The sequence below is a fragment of the Numida meleagris genome, chromosome 9, assembly GCF_002078875.1.
Source record: "Numida meleagris isolate 19003 breed g44 Domestic line chromosome 9, NumMel1.0, whole genome shotgun sequence".
Lineage (NCBI taxonomy): Eukaryota > Metazoa > Chordata > Aves > Galliformes > Numididae > Numida > Numida meleagris.
In genome coordinates, this window is record NC_034417.1 from 1111275 (window position 1) to 1128036 (window position 16762).

General features: G+C 40.9%; 1 protein-coding gene across 1 annotated transcript in view; it reads left to right on the top strand.

Annotated features, from left to right (window-relative positions):
- The window catches only part of NEO1 (neogenin 1), a 138982-nt gene that overhangs the window by 29742 nt on the left and 92478 nt on the right, over nucleotides 1-16762 (top strand). The window contains exons 4-5 of the mRNA XM_021407502.1: nucleotides 4372-4525; nucleotides 12730-12866. Coding sequence (XP_021263177.1) covers nucleotides 4372-4525; nucleotides 12730-12866 — 291 coding nt within the window. The remainder of the gene's footprint in view (nucleotides 1-4371; nucleotides 4526-12729; nucleotides 12867-16762) is intronic.

The following is a 16762-nucleotide window of genomic DNA, read 5'->3' on the forward strand; positions in this document are numbered from 1 at the left end:
AAAAAGGAGCAAGTGAGAATCCTCTGTGTTACATTTTTGTATGTTTAAAGTCAAACTAGTCATATGGTGCATTCTGGAAGCTATTGTAACCAAATAGCTTAAAATGTTTGCAGGCACTTAAGCTGCAGCTTTTGGGCCCTTCAGAAGACGAACCTATATCATGCAGCCGGAAAACAGCAAAGCAAAATCAGTAATCGGTGTCTGAGCTCATTGCAGTGGTTCAGAATGGGTCAGACTTACAAATATTTCTGCCATATTTCATAGCTGCAGCTCCACTGTGACAGGTTACGAAATGGGGTTTGGCCCTTTGCGTGTAAGAGGAGGGGATCTGTTGGTTTCTGAGGCTTCAATCCCTTACTTAAAATACTGTTAAATTTTCCAGAAGAAATTGTTTAGTCCTTTGCTCTTTAAGAGTGCTCCAGATGAGCACCCAGTGATGCCAGTATTTGGGAAATTCTGGTTCTTAAAATATTAGACCCTTTTGGGAAGTTTCCAGATCCCAAAAAAGGGAGGAGCATGAATGCCATTGTTTTGTAAGATTTAGCTATTGTTACTTGCCTGTTGCTTTGAAATATTTAGTTTTTTTTTTTTTATGAGAACAAAAGTCAATTTCTCAAACTTCAGCACTCAGTGCGTTCTTTTTCTAATTTTCTATTGCACTATTGTGCAGAACTGTGTATTACCAGATGCTCTAACGCAGAGTTTGGAAAATTGACCAAGAATAAGGCATGAATGGGAATCACGCTTTCCCAAACTAGGGAAACATGGGTTGTGTTTTGCGTGGGTTTTCTTAATGATTTCCAGAGCTTCGTGTTGTCTCTTCTGATTTAGTCTTCCTGTTGGAATTCTGATGCAATTTTTGCTGGTTGAGGACTGCCGGACAGAGTTGCTAAATTTCCATCTTTGGAGGTTTTCAGGGCTAGCCTAGGCAGCAGTGTGGTTCACCTGACATAGTGTGACCACTAGTTCACCTGACATAGTGTGACTGCACTAAGCGTCTTCAGAGGTCCCTTGCAATTAATATTTCTGTTTCTTACGACAGTGTAACTTTTTTTATTATTTAAAGTGCCAAAAGATACTTAAAAATACCCCAGTTATACAATTACAACTGTTTCCATTTTAAAGTTGGGACATCTGCTGGGCTGAGGAAATAAATTACCTTCCAAGTAGAAACTAGTTTCGTAAAGTTCTTCATTTCCTGGAGGAAAAAGGGTTTATCTTTCAGCTCTTAAGATTTTCCTGACTTTTGGCAATTAAAGATTTTCTAATGAGTTTCCATGCTGTGTTGATCTTTGAATTGTTGTGGCTCTAGGTATAGTTTTGTAATGTGTCATTAAAGGAGGCTGAGTCTAGGGGATACAAATAATGCTGATTCCTTATTTTGTTGTGAGTCTGAAAGTGTTGATAATTAAGTTTTGCGAAGCTTTTTTTTTTTTTAGTTTGTTTGATTTTTTGGTTTGCTTGTTTAAAGTAGGATTAAACTGCTGCACAGAAAGCTTTCTTAATCTTGAGTAGCCCTGTAATTGATTGTTAGGTTGGAGATGCATCTGAATGAAGGATTTGAATTAATCTGCTCTTCATTCACTTTATTCCATTCTGAAGTTATCTGAAACATGCCTGAAAGCCTCTCTGCTATTCTTCTTCTGAACCTTTGAAATGTGCCCAGCACACACTTTCATCGTGTAGATTTGCATCCATGGACAGCTTTCTCCTCTTTCTCATAGCAAGCTTTCAGTTTGCCTTTCATCCTCCACCAAGCACGACACATTTCTGAGCTCTGCTGCTTAATAGCAGGCACTTTCAGGGGTGGGAATGCAAGAATGACACCAAGCTGTGTGATGCAGTGACACGCCTGACGGACGGGATGCCATCGAGAGGGACCCAGACAGTATGGGCCTAGGAGAACCTCATGGGGTTCAACAAAGCCAAGTGCAAGGTCTGCACTTGGGTTGCAGCAACCCTCACTACCGATGCAAACTAGGAGATGAAAAGATTGAAAGCAGCCCTGCCAAAAATGACTTTGGAGGTACTGGTGGATGGCAGCTGGACATGAGCTTGCACTGTGCCATCGCAGCCCAGAAAGCCAACCTTATCCTGGGGGCATCTAAAGCAGCGTGGCCAGCAGGGCCAGGGAGGGGATCTGTCCCTCTGCTCTGCGTGTGAGACTTGACCTGGAGTGCTGAGTGCAGATGTGGGGTCCTCTGCACAGGAGAGACATGGAGCTGTTGGAGAGCATCCAGAGGAGGGCCACAAAAATGCTCCAAGAAATGAAACACCTCCCTCCGAGGACAGGCTGAGAGCTGGGGCTGTGTAGCCCCGAGAGAAGGCTCTGGGGAGAGCTGAGAGCGGCGTTCAGTGTCTGAAGGGGAGCTACAGGAAGGAAGGGGACAGACTCTTTAGCAGAATCTGTTGGCGTAGGACAAGGGGAAATGGTTTCAAACTTAGAGGAGGGGAGATTTAGGTTAGATATAAGGAAGAAGTTTTTCTACAGTGAGGGTGGTGAGGCACTGGCACAGGTTGCCCAGAGATGTGGTGGAAGCCCCGTCTCTGGAGACATTCAAGGCCAGGCTGGACCAGGCTCTGGGCAACCTGATCAAGCTGTGGATGTCCCTGTTGACTGGAGGGGAGTTGGTCTAGACGACCTTTAATTGTCCCTTCCAGCTGTAAGGATTCTACGATTCTAAGAAAAATAATCTTATAATTGAATTCTGCTTCCTCTAACTGAAGTCTTTTTCGTGAGCTGGGAGAAGTAAGCTCTCTATCTCCAATGAATCATAGCAGCTCCTTTCTTCAGAGTAACGATGGCCCGCTGGCAAGCTGTGATGTGCTTTTTTTTTTTTTTTTTTTTTACCCTGCGTACGCGCTTGTTCACACATGGTTTTATTTTTGGAGCAGGCAGACTTGATGCCTCTCACAGGGAATGCAGGCAAAGCCGCTACGATGGTTGGTGCGTGGGCCTGAGGACAGATGGCACAATCCAGGATCGTTCTAAGCGCGGGTGCACAATGGTCTGCTCACATTCAGGTGGTTGAAGCAAACTTTTTGGTTAAAGGTCGAGGGTTTGTTCAGTTTTGGAGCTTATCTGGGACCAAGCTGATGAGCATACATCTAAGCACTGAGAATACAGCAATTAATGCAACGTAAACACCAGGGATTTTTTTGAGCAGTAAGTAGAAGGAGATAGGATAATTAACTGCAGAAATGTTCTATGTGGTATTTAGGAATTCATTTACTTCTAATTATGGTGCAAGACGCATGCTGGAGTTACTGCAGAAGCCAGTGATTTAAACAGCATTTCTCTTCTGCCTGGGTGTTACCGAACCCCTTGATGAATTGGTTTCATGTCTAGTTAAGGCTGATTTTCAAAGTTTTTTTCCTAAAATTTCCCTTTGAGTCATGGATACGTGCAGAAAAATAGCCTTTTGTTCTCAGTATTTATTTTTGGTAGTATAGATCACGGTATATTTGCTGGTTGGTCTTTATTGGTGAATAAGTTTTCAGTTCTTACAGTCAAAATGGCTTTTTTCTTGTAGTAAAAGACTGAGTAAATATGCTCTCTGCTTTTGCTTGTTCTTAATGGGTGTGAGGAGAGAAGAAGAAAAGAAACAAAACTCGCCTAAATCAAAGCCAAAGCAAAACTCTTTCACCATTACGAAGATAGAAAATGATGGTATATTTTTGTTTTAGAATAAATTTTATAGTACTTCAGTGTGAAAATTGTCTAGTTTGTTGTCGCTTTAGCTTGGGATTCTCTTTCAGCTTCAGTAATTCAATTTTCCAGAGCCTAACAGGAGAGCCTCTGGCAGCCACCTGGAAGGCCAGGTTGGGCATGGCCTAGTCCAAGTGCTTTCTGTAGAGCATCTTCCTGGATTGAAAGCAAGATGAAGGTAGTCTGTGCAGATGATAGTGAATTTGTGTCATGCCGTTTGAAGCACCCACAGCCTTCAGGCCCAGAGCAGGAATTGATTTTGTTACACACTGGGTCTTACCAGCCAGCCCTGTGGCTCGGGTGATTGCCAGAGGTTGGCTGGGCAAAGTCAGATATGTCTCATTACTAAATCTTGACTAGCTGGTGGAATTTTTGGTTTCAGGGCTTTAGTATTTAGCTAAAGTTGTTCCAGAAGGAGAGCCTGAGGAGTCAGGACCCCAACAGTGGTCAGTCCGTTTGCTTGTGTGGAGGGAAAGGTAAAGAGCTTTTAATGTAGGAGGTTTGGGAGCGTTTTTTTGCAGCAACCTTTTTGTAGGTAAAGACACTTCAGTCCTTTGAAGAGGCAGGGAAGAAATTAGACGTTTTCTTTTTTTTTTTTAATTATGATCATTTTCTGATTCTGTGTCTGATAACTTTGCTGCCTTTTACAAAACCTTTTGCAGATCCAGAAGAGCCACAGAGCTTGGTCTTCGTGAGGCAGCCGTCTTCACTTACAAAAGTTACTGGGCAAAATGCGGTTTTTCCATGTGTTGCTGGAGGATTTCCAACGCCGTACGTCAGATGGACGAGAAATGGAGAAGAGCTAATCACAGAAGAGTGAGTAATGGCTAATATATACATATATATATATATGTATGCCATAGTAGGAATGCAGAAACTGAGCCAAAGTTATGATTTTGGTTTGGTGCATAATTTGCTTTCTACTTAATTTTAAACCAGTAAAACAGATGCAAGTTTTCAAATGCTGGAGAGTTTCTGGGCTGAGTGCTATGACAAGGTATTTCACGTGACTCGTAGAACAATCTCACGGTTCTTACTTTACAGATATCTGAAAGCAAGAAATCTTACTTGAAGCAGGAAGGTTATTAAGAATAAATTACTTTTAGATTTCCACTGGAGTAAGAGAAGCAATTACGGGAGATGAGAACATGGCAGAAAATCCAAGGTATCTTCATCGTGGGATATTATTTCCATGGAGATACCTGCACTCACATTGCTCTTTCTGTGATGAGTTGTCCACTGTGCATCTATGTATTTCTTAAGAACTTACTCTTAAGTGGTTAAAGCAGAATTCAATAATTTCACTTTAAAACAGACTATTACTGTTAGATGCTATTTACAAGAAGAGTGTAGGCTTGCAAGATTGCATTAAGTGAAAACTATTACGCATGGTCATTGCTGGTGCGTTCATTTAAAACAACATGGTCAAAAAAATATACGTATTTAAAAAGCAGAACAAGTCCTACCAAGAAGAAAATGACAAGCAGGTTGTTGGATGTTCTCTATCATCTGAAGATGGTAGTGAGATTGATGTAAAAAACAAGTTAGCCATGAGGTTATGGCATTGGCTACTGCAGGAAGAAGCTCTAGGAATGCACAAATCATTATATGGCACCAGCAGTAGCTACATATATTTTTTTTTGTCAACTCTTAAATTAAAAAATCTAGAGGCTTGTAATTTGAACAGTGTTTATCTGGAAAATGCAAGCTTCTGTGAGTAATGATGAACAGTTCTAATATTTCTGAGAAATTGAGTTGATGTCAGTCTGGTGGCACAAGATTTTATTTGATTCATTTTTGTAAATATAAGAAATCATTTCCATAGAAAGGATGTTTCCCTCTCATTAGAATTGCACAATTGAATGTGATGAAATGTCAGAATAAATATGCCTGGTAAGATCTTAATTTGTTTTTCTCCTGACATAACATCATTTTACATATATCTGTACAAATGCTTGCTGCCTGCCCCCTCCACTACCCGTCCTTCTCTAGGTTATGTCACATTCAGTGCACAAGGAAGCTCACAAACTGAAGAGCTCTCATTTTATTCTCACTTCTTTGATTTAGAGCCCAAACTTTCAAGTCCCACTCTGGATACAGCGTTAATTCCCTTACGAGCTGTTCTGTGCAGGCTGGGAGGGCTTCCCAAGTGCTTAATTTCTTTTCAAAACTCAGTGAGAAATTCTACAACTGATGAGCAGAGACACAACATCAGTAAATGCATTTGATAAAAAAAAATATGCCCAATGTGAGCCATGCATGACGTGACTTTTCAGAATATTTAGTGTTAGCTTTTAGCATTATGCCTCTTGTTGCAAGCATGGTTTCCAGTTGACTTCTACTGCAGGTAGAAATCCCTCTGTAAACCGTGTGCCAAGTTCTTGGTATGGGCAGTCATAATCTTTGACAGCATCCTTCCATCACCACATGGATGCTGTCTGGTGAGACAGGAGCAGGGACCACAAGAGCAGCAATTTCTCAAACACAGTTTTACGAAGCACTTGTCTGCTCCTGTAACAACTGAGCTGTGCAGGCTCCCTGTCAAGCCCCAGTTGGTAGTCGCAGACCTGCAGCATGGCACCTTTTTCCTGCTCTATCAGCCAGTTAATGTGTCTCATGGGGAAAGCCTCTCACTGAGCTGAGAAACTGCAGGTGCCTGTGTGTTTTTGGAACCTGTTGGGTGCCATGTCCTCTGGATATGTACTCATTGGACATGAAAAGACAAAGAAATATTCCTCTTTACTTCAAAGCAGATGTTTTCTTCTGTTTGAGATTGGACCAGAAAGGAGTAATAAAGAGTTTTCAACACTGAAAACTGCAGTGGATTTATCTGATCTGTGCTGCAGAATCTTTCTTGTCTGCCTGAACGTGAATGAGTGAAGCTGCCTTGCTTTGCTGGTGCCTCTACAGGAAGAAGCATGCTTCCGAGTTCATTCAGTTTCTGCACAGCCTGATCACGGAGCCTGCTACGTGTGCTTCTGGCTCAACAGAGGAGTGATTCAAACAGCAGCCAACAAGGGCTCTTGAACTCCATTTACCTTGATGGCTGTCCTATTAGTAGTTTGAATAGAGCAGCTGAAAAAGCTTTAGAAATACAAATAAAGATTTCTTTTTGTTGGAGTAAAGCCTGTAGTTAGACTGCAGCAAAATGGGTACCTTAACTTGTTAGCATATGCTGTTAATTTAGTGTCAAATCATATTTAATTTGTGTTTAAATCCTCTTCTATGTAGAGAAAGGCTTTTCTTATAAACATGTATCCTCTTTATCCCAAAGAGAAAAAAAAAAAGATCTTTTAAATCTGAACAGGTTTCAAGGTACCTTACAGCTTCCAAAAGCTCTTAGATCATCTTCTGTCTGTACACACGCAGTAGAGACATAGATGCACGCATGTACACGTACACAGTTATATATGCGCGTCCGAGAAGTCAGGAAACAAAACTCAGCGTGGCTAGGTATATCCCTGGTTTTTTAATTTTAAAAGGTAAATAGGTTAGGCACAGCTTTGTGTTTCGTACTTTATTCTTTTAACTGGGGCAATTCATGTAATACAAAACTAAACTGTTTATCACAAAACTGTAGTTATGAGGAGAATCTGCATAGGAACTTGCATTCTAAGGAAAACAGATTGCCATAAAGGATTTACAATGCTTTTGGGCTTTTGGAAGTAAATATCCAAGACCAGAAAAAAAGGAAGGTGTTTAGTTTTGATGGAGTATCTGCCAAAGACTGCAACAAGATTTATGTTAATGGATAAATATGAATAAACGTTAATGATGGCAGTGTTGACACTTGCTCAGACGGGCAGCATATAATGTAATGTATTGTGAAATCAGTTCACTGTGATAAAATATTTCCCAAACTAACTTGAGTGAGAAAGGAGGAAGCATTGAGTGTTGAATGAAAAGTAGGTACGTTTAATGCAATGCTAACAGTTTGCACTGTTGTAAAACTAACTTTGAGGAGTCCTTCCAGAATGCGTTGATGGAAAGATTTTAAGGAAATGAGTGATAGTTGGGCTGATGACTTTTTGGTAACTCACTGCTTAGCCCAAAGAAGTCCATGAGAGACTGAACTGGCCAGGAGGTGGGGAAGGCTGTCTTCGGAAGCTGAAGGATCTCTAAGTGCTTGCTGTTGCTGTTTGACGCTTTGGAGAAGGAGAATACCTCACCATACAGACCCTTGGTCTATTCCTTCAAGCTCTTTGTTAATGCATTAACAATTTTAGATATAAGAATTGCTAGGAATCAAGTTGAAAATTCCCAGTGACCTGTCATTGGCATAGCAAACTTGAACACAGGAAGTTCATACAAACAAGAGGAAGAACTTCTGTACAGCCAGTGTGACAGAGCACTGGAGCAGGCTGCCCAGAGAGGTGGAGGAGTCTCCTTCTGTGGAGATATTCAAGGCCCACCTGGATGCTGACCTGTAGGACCTATTGTAGGGGCACGTGCTTTAGCAGGGGGTTGGACTCAGTGATCTCTTGAGGTCCCTTCCAACCCCTGCAATTTGGTGATTCTGTGAAAGCTTTCCATTGAATTGATTTACTGGCCATGCTAATAAACTTGAGATTGAGTACTTTTTGTAAAACTACGTGGTTGGAAAGAGGAAGAAAAAGTTAAACCCTATTCTACATAAATTTATGGTGCTGGTCCTTGTAGCTCAGAAGTGGAGATTCAAAACATGAAGCAAGCTGCTAGACTCAGACCAAAGCAGAAGAAATGAATCCTGCTGTGAATTCACGTGGCTATAAACTTATTATACAGGGGGTGTTTAGTTTAGGATCGGCATTGCTAATGCACACCTGCTCTGTCATACTTGTGCAGTTCAGCGATTTGAATGTGGATTCTACTTTTTCAGCTGTATTTCCTCTGTAAACTCAGGATGAATAATGTCTGTGCCAGGAAGAGAGAAAAGCCGCTGAAGTGTAAAGCTGGTTGAATAAAAGTTATTGCCTTTGCAGAAAGTTCTTCATTTATTTATTTATTTATTTTTAACTAAGTGCAATCTACTATATTGCCAACTTAATCTGATACCAAAGGCCGTAGTGGAAATGTTGGATGAAGTCTTAGATTTTGCCAACTCTGTGATCTTTTTGTCTAAGGGTCCTACTGTGTGAGCCTGTTGGTTAGTAAGAGCAGGAGGGATGCTGTGCTTCCATAATGCTAAAGCTGAAAAGGGAGGTTTTGCCTGAAGTGGTTACTGAGGTGGGTTGTCACATTTTGGGAGACGAGCGCTGCATTTCAAATATTCAAATGCTCTTCTGCTTGGAAGCCTTTGCACGGTGTGCGGATTCACTTTCGACAAGTTTGTGCTCAAATAGCACATCTTATTCAGCTCAGTTTGTATCTGGACATATACATGGCATGAAATACAAATCACAAGAAATGTTTATTTAAAAAAAAAAAGCTACCGTAAATGAGGTGGCAGATCTGAAAATAAGCAATTGAAAGGACCCAAGGCAACATTAAGGCTGTTGAAGTACAGCAAATTGCAGGGTTATTGGGCTGCTCAGCTTAGCTAAATGTTACGAGCATGAGAAATGCCTGCAGAAAGCCATAACCTTGTTGTATAGTTAATCATTTCCTAAAGTAAGGAAATCACAAAGCAAAGGTTGCACGTGCAGCATTAATTCCGGGCTGTTGTTCTATGTGTTAAAGTCTTCAGTGGTGTGAACACATTTTTTCCTTAAGACTTTACATGAAGGTGTGATTTTCTTATTTATTTTTTTAAATAATTGTTTGCCAGGAGCTCCGAGTGATTTGTTCTAAGTGAATTACATTTGCCCAACTCAGTGAAGGTTAAACATAGCAGAGTAATTATGGAGATTTTTCCGGTGGTAGATCCTACAAAATAATCTAATTCCCTGTCTAATTTTATCAGCTTTACTTCACCAAGATTGCAAAGAGATTGTGAGATGTTTTGGGAACGGTATTTTGTGAAGGAGGAAGAAAGCCCCACCTCAGGCTATAACTGACTGCAGTGTTTTAATAAAGCTTTCTCCATATTACACGATAATGAAATACCGAACTCGCACACTGTTCCTGTATCCAGAGTAGCTCAAGGAATTGTGTGTTACGAGAGTGTAACGTTGTGACTGAAGGCTGTATGGAATACATACAGAAGGCTTGGGTTTGATTTTGCTCTTCCTTGATATTTGAATGATCTCTCTCTTGTTGTTCTTAATGTCACTTCAGATTACGTTATCGCTTCTATATGAAGCTGATCCTTTGTCTCTGGTGTCAGAAATCTGATTGCTTCAGTCTTTTGTGGAAATGCCTCGCTACCCCTGCAAAATTAAGATTTGAATATTTTTTTTTTTTACTTTATTACAAAAGCAGTTTTGCTTTAAGCCTGGAAATATTCCACCTCATAATGCATGCTAATGCATGCAAATGGAGTCATCAAGTAGTCTGACAATTTTTTCTTCTGTGTTTTTAACAGCAGTGAACCTGTATCCCATATTGGTAGGCTGCAAACCGTCTCGTAGGTTTTCTTGATGAAAATAATCAAGTGGAATATTTTCTTTTAAAAATGTAGCTTGTCTGAAGATGGCTGAGAGCTCTATAGCCTTGTTTCTTGCCAGATAAGAACACGTGTTGAAGAAACCTTAGGAGCTTTTCCAGTAGTCGTGTAAGGGTGCTAATTTAGGTATTTTGCCTGCTCATCTTCGTTACAGTGTAGAATCTTGGAAAACTGATTCTCTGAAGTAGAAACCTTTTTTTTTGATCAAGTTCAATACTTAAAGAATCATGTAAACACCACCTGAAGCAGGCAGCGCTGAGTGAGATCTCTGAGACAGTGTTTTGTTGCCTAACGTGACAACTTCTAGTAATTTTTAATTATTTTAGTAACATCTCAATTGCTGGTTAGGCTATAGTGGCTCATTAGAGTCTGCTGCCTCGCCGCGTGCCTGGCACTGCACTTGCTGGAGGTTGGCAGTGGGGAGAATCAGCCCCGCAGAGGCACTTGTCTGACTCGCCTGCCGTCTTCAGGTATGCTTCTAGTGCAGCCTTGGCATGTCCAGGACTGCTTTCAAAATTAAGCTGTAATGACATTTTCTGTTCACCTTAATGATGATTGGAAAGCCCGTCTGTGTTCCTGGGCTCTCAACGTCCAGGTGCAGACAAAGCTTCAAGAACTGGGGAGAACGTCATTTTCCTGAACTGCAGGTGAACAGATTTGCCTTGCGGTCATTGCAGGCTGTGGCTCCTGGGTTCAGTTTCATTGCGTGTGCTAATTGCAAGAGCTCTGTGTGGTTTGGTTCTAATGAATTTACCTGGGCACACGCAATAAACAAAGCAAGTGATAGAAGGGAGAGAGGATACAAGCTTCACAGCTTCTGTGCACAGCTCCTCTGTACAGATTTTTCTTGCTCAAGGTAGTCAAGGAGGATCCTTTTCCTGCCTTTAATTACCACTAAAGCACTTATTTTTCCTGTGTACTGATCCCTCATGTGGTCCATGATAGGAGGCTTCTGCCTCTTTCTGGCTGTGGCAACAAGAAAATATGGATCTAGATAGATACTGTCTTTCTCCTTATTATCTGTCCTTGAGCGGGTCCAAAACTAGTTTCATGACAATCTCCCTGCTGTCTTCCTCATAGCTAGGACCTGTTTGCAGTGCCATCCACGTGTTCTTCAGACATTTCTCTTCTAAGCTCCTGATACGCTTTTGTTTTTTTTTTTGCACTCAAATTCCCTACAGTTTTTGAAGAACAGACTTTTTGAAGTCCTTTCAAACACTTGGTGCTTCTCCTTCTGTTCTTAGCTGATGGAAAAGGGATCCCTCGCCTCTTGGTGTTGCCTGGATAGGAAGTCTCCCTGGGAGCCTTGAGGACTCTTTTCTTTCACTGAATTCCAATAAGGATTTTGGTGTTGGGTTTTTTTTTTTCAGTTTTAAAATTTGTTGAGTCAGGACTTGGATCAACAAATTACAATATCATACATCTGTATTAGGGTGACTCAAAAGCCTTTGTGCCTGAATAATTTAGCTTACCGAATGGATGAGAGTGTTGGTTGTAGTAAGATAACCCCAGCATAATATTTGGAGTCGAGGAAGCAGTTGGGTTCATTTTTGTACACTGACTGCTCTACAGAGACCAAAAAAGTCAACTGTGGTAATGTGCTATGCAATGAATACCCTCAAATAACTCCATCCCCTCACATCAACAAAAAAAAATGTTGTCCAATGCCAGAGAAGAAACCATTAGATAGACTTTCTCTCATTGTTTTCAGCTGCAAATAAGAATGATTTTGGATCAGTATTCAGTCACGATGTGTTATCTCATCTTTGCCTTTTGATGGTGTTTTATTGAAAAGTGATGAAGGATTTTGGGAAAGGTCTTGTGCAAAGTCATATCACACTAAGGGATGCGGTGGTTGCAGTGGGAGAATAACATGGTTGAAGGCTGCAGGAGAAGCAGTAGTTTGTGAGGGCTGAGTTACATACTGTCGTGCAGCCTTTACGAGTCACACAGGGACAGATCCTGTATTGGAACTTGGTCAGCTTGCTGTAGTTGTCATAATTTCTTTTAACCTGTATCTTATTCTGAATTCTTCACAACCCCAGGATGAGCATCGTTGTACAAAACTTCAACTGCTGTACATTGTGCAGTACGCATTACTGTTCTTTGTGTCGTGCAGGTGTAACTCTGGCATGTTACAGCTGAGTTAGCTTTTCAAGCAGTAAGTCATTATATCTGCAAAGCGTTTTTTACAATGTGATTGTTACTTTCGTTTCTCTTAAATTCTAGTTGCTATTGCCTACCTTGGATCATGTTTAATTAAAAACTGAAGCTGAAAGTGCATAAAGATGCGCTCACTCTTCCTGTAATCCTGGAATGAATGTAGTTGAACTTGGTTTAAAATCCGATGCCCCATGGGATGTGACCATGCAGTTAAAAGCTCATCTCTCTGAGAACGCTGTGTGTAAATGGCCCCCAGAAATGTTATGTTTGTTCAGCCATTTCAGGCAGAGGCCTTTTGCCCATCAGTTCCCCACTCTTGTCTTGTTCCACACAGCTCCGAGAGGATTGTGCTGCGTGCTGGGGGCAGCCTGCTCATCGGCGATGTCACGGAGGAGGATGCTGGGACGTACACCTGCATAGCAGAGAACGAGAATGAGACGATTGAAGCTCAAGCAGAGCTTGCAGTACAAGGTAGGAAGAGTATTTAATTTTCTGGGAGTGGATCTCCAGACTGTTGTTCCTAAGAGCTTTATTCTTGCGTGCATATAATTTCATGAAAATTCAGATGAGGGATTTGCTTGTGTTGCATGCATCTTGAGTGGTTGAAAGTTGCTGTATATGTTCATGCAATATGAAATGTGCTCGATGCAATATGCTTTTATAAAGAGGGAAAATGTAATGGTATACAGCTAATCATGTCTGAAAATCTGCCTGTAAAACTACTTAGGTCCTTCTAGAAAAGGACATTATATAAAGTATTTTTTAAATTCTAAATATCCTGCTGCTTTCAAGGAACTTGACAGAAGGTAATAGCTGAGATAATTATTTTGTAAGTCCTGGTTTTATTTTGTGTGTATAATTGTCTTGCTTACTGATGAAAGCTACTTTAAATAGAAGTAGCACTGAGTTGTTGATAATGCTGATTTAAAAACCTTTCATGTAACATGTGCAAATAAGATTTTTTTCTTAATTGGAGGTTTATCTTGATTTAAGGTATTTCAGCTAAAATTTAATTGTCACCTTGGTGACAACATTCAGTATCCTTGTAAGAGCTCAGCTGACTTGTTTTACAAGGGATTATGGTCCAAGCAAGTTTGTCTTAAAAACAAGTCTTGAAGGGATTAAAGATATAATAATAATCATGGAGCAACTGCTAAGGAAGGCTTATCTATAGATAAAGCCTTTATGAGAAAAATAAGATGTATTTTAGATTCTAATATCACGAAATGTAATGCAAAGGCATGCTATCAGCAGAGCTCTTACTCTGCTCTCAACAGTGTATCAAAGTTTAAGAAATGTTAGCAGTTGAGGTATATTTAGTGAATTTTTACCCGCTTTACCTGGTGTTCAGGAAGGAGGCTATGTTTCTGGTGGAGAGCTGAGGAAGGTTAGAGACTGGGAGACAAAAGGTACGTAAATGAAGAAGGGGCAGCAAGCTTTCAGAAGAAGTTGGCCGTTACTGAACAGCTGAAGTCCTCCTTCTTAGGAGGGCAGAGTATAAAACACGGCTTTCATTGGTTTCTGCAGCATGTTTACATTATCCCATAGCTGTATTTCACCGTGTCCAGTTCTGTGTAAAGCCGGACGTGACCAAGGTGCTACACTTGGTGATGAACATCGTGGAGGGAGCACTCTCCTGAGCATGCATTGTGCTCTCTCTTCATTCTTACCTCCCAGTTACCCCTAACCTTGGCTTCACCTTGCATTTTACTGCTGACTGCTTTGGGGACTGGCTTCTTGAGCATCTCTTCAGCCTTCCATAGGCTACTGGTGCAGGGGCGTTTTATTTAGCTCTGCCCTTTGCTAAAACGTGGGGCAGACTATTTGGTGAGGCCTGTCAAAGTGCAACATTGCCCTAATTTGACTTGAAGAATTTTGAAAGCCAGCAAATTCAGGTCAGGCAGCAAACGCCATTTGTCTTATCTTGGTTCTTGGGCTGGAAGAATGCAGATAGGCACTGTGTCTTAAATACTTAAGGGCTTGATGATTCATTGCACTTTATGAGAGTTCAATGCAACTCGTGGTGTGCTATTTAATGCAGTTCCAAATTATCTATTTTATAGAATTGGCATGAGGCTTTCAGTTTTATAGGCAGTGGCAGAAATTAATATTATTAATGGTATGATACAATTAAGCAAAGAAAATCAAAGATAACGCTGAGATTATAGCCTTAATGTAGAATATACAGCCAGGTCAGCTGGGAATGAAAGTGGTCTTGAGATCACTCTTAGCTACTTATCTAAACTAATGTGATTTCTTTTTTCCATTGCAACAATTTAGAATATGTTCTGCCAATTCTTTTACGCTGATTTTTTCCTTGTACATCTGGCAAAAAAAAAAATATCTTTTAATGCCTCAGAATTAAAATATATTGAAGATTATACAGAATGCATTTTGGAAGTTGGATTTCTGGTTTTATTTCTTAGTTCTAATCTCACTTAATTCTACTTTCCTTGGAGAGGTCACTAGAGTGTAATTGTATTTCCCCATTACTATAATTTGCTGAAGGATTTGAGTAACTGTTACCTGATCGTTGTATCATTTTCTTCTAGAATGGAAAAATCTTCTTCTACCACCTACTAATGACATGATTTTGCTTAATTTAGGCTTATTCTGTCACTCTTAGGGATAAGGCTGGCAGGAGTTCATACAAGAAATCCAGGCTTTTGGTATTTCATCCCCTTCTCATCTGTTTTTCTGTATCTTTTGAAGCATGTGGCTTGGTTTTTGGGAGATTTCAGAAGCATGCTAGTATTATTTTGCTAGTGCAGTCAAATTTTTTTTTCTTCTTAATATTTCACAATGGCAGTTCAGAGAGTCACTAGTAAATCTATGTAAGTGTGGTGTTATTTGACGGCGTTGGGACAGTCGGAGTGAAATGGCGTTCCCTTTGGTGACTCTCATCTGAGGTTACTACCCATCTTATCTCGTTGTAAGCCTAAACTGAACGTGGAGTGAAGAGTACCCATTAATTGTTGCTTCGTTCCAAGACCAGCTTTACTCCATCCCTTAACAAGGACGTAAAGCCCTGGAAGGTCACGTGCTTGATTCCTTCATGCAACCCCAGCAGCAGCAAGCTGCCATGCATCCTCTGCTGGGAACTGCTGCCGTGCATCCTGGCTCTTCCAGGGCTGTAAGGACGCAGTGGCTGCCCTTCGTTGTTGTTGGATAGGGTACCTTGATGTATCTCATGTATAAGTATGTGGTGTGTGCTGTGCTCAGCTGGCAAGGAATAGGTAAATTCAGCTGTCCTACTTGTGTTCTTGCAAGTAAACGAGAGATAATTGAAGGCAGCTTATTTATAACTGCATAAAAGTATATCAACTGATCAGCCCTCCAAGTTAATGTCTTTCTGTTAAATTTGGCACCGTTTTGAATTCAGCTAAATGTTACCTTCATGTAATGAAACTTAGTTCACGTTGCTGACGCTGAAGGATGCCATCTGTTTCACATCCTTGGAGGTAGTCTTTTGAACAGGCTACTCTGTGAAATTTAGAGGGAAAAAAAAAGGTGTTAGAGGGAGGCTCATATTGCCCAGATACTTGGTATTAAAAAAATATTTGTTTTAGTTTCTTTATGTATATTGCAGGACTGAATCTGGAAAAACCTAGCTTTAACTGGAAAGGATTACACCAATTAACTGGAAGGGTATTTATGGGTCAAGAAGTGCCTTCTAAAGATTTGTTTTCTCTATCCTTTTATCTACAAAGTGTATCTGGGAGCTGGAGTTAGGAGTTCAGAACACTAAAAACCCAAAGTGTGTCCTAGAAGATGATGGGCTTTAGCCTAAGTTTTATTAACTGCATGGAATGAATTCTGTCCGTACTGCTGCGTGACACAGGCTGTTCCCCAAAAAAGGTGGGCTCTGTCTCTCTGCTTCCCTCCTTCCCAAGACCCTTCAGTCGTCTGCAGGCTCGGCTGCCTTTGGTGAGCTCTAAGGCACCTCTATTAACCTAAACAGACATCTCTAAGTGATTGGAGTTGATTAGTTCATTTTTGACTGAAGTGGATTAGGGAGCTTGGTGTGGAGCTCAGTGACGGATCAGATGGAAACGTGATTTTCAGGTGTTTTGCTTGAAAAGAGGAAGGTGCACCTTGAAGCAAACCTGCAATGCTGCTCTGCACCAAATAGCTACAGAAGAGAGAAGGTTCTGGTTGCATGTATGCAAATGGCGATTTCATGTCCTCGCGTGTCATCCATCATGCTGTAGACTTGCATGTTCAGGGGGTGCTTTGAAGCTAGAAGAAAACATAAATTGTCCTGAGGGCGATCCGTGGCTGCGATGATCCTAACCCCTCACGTTTAGCATTGCTGAATCCCATCTGTGATTGAGATGGTCTTTAGGGCAAAGCATGAAACAGGTAAG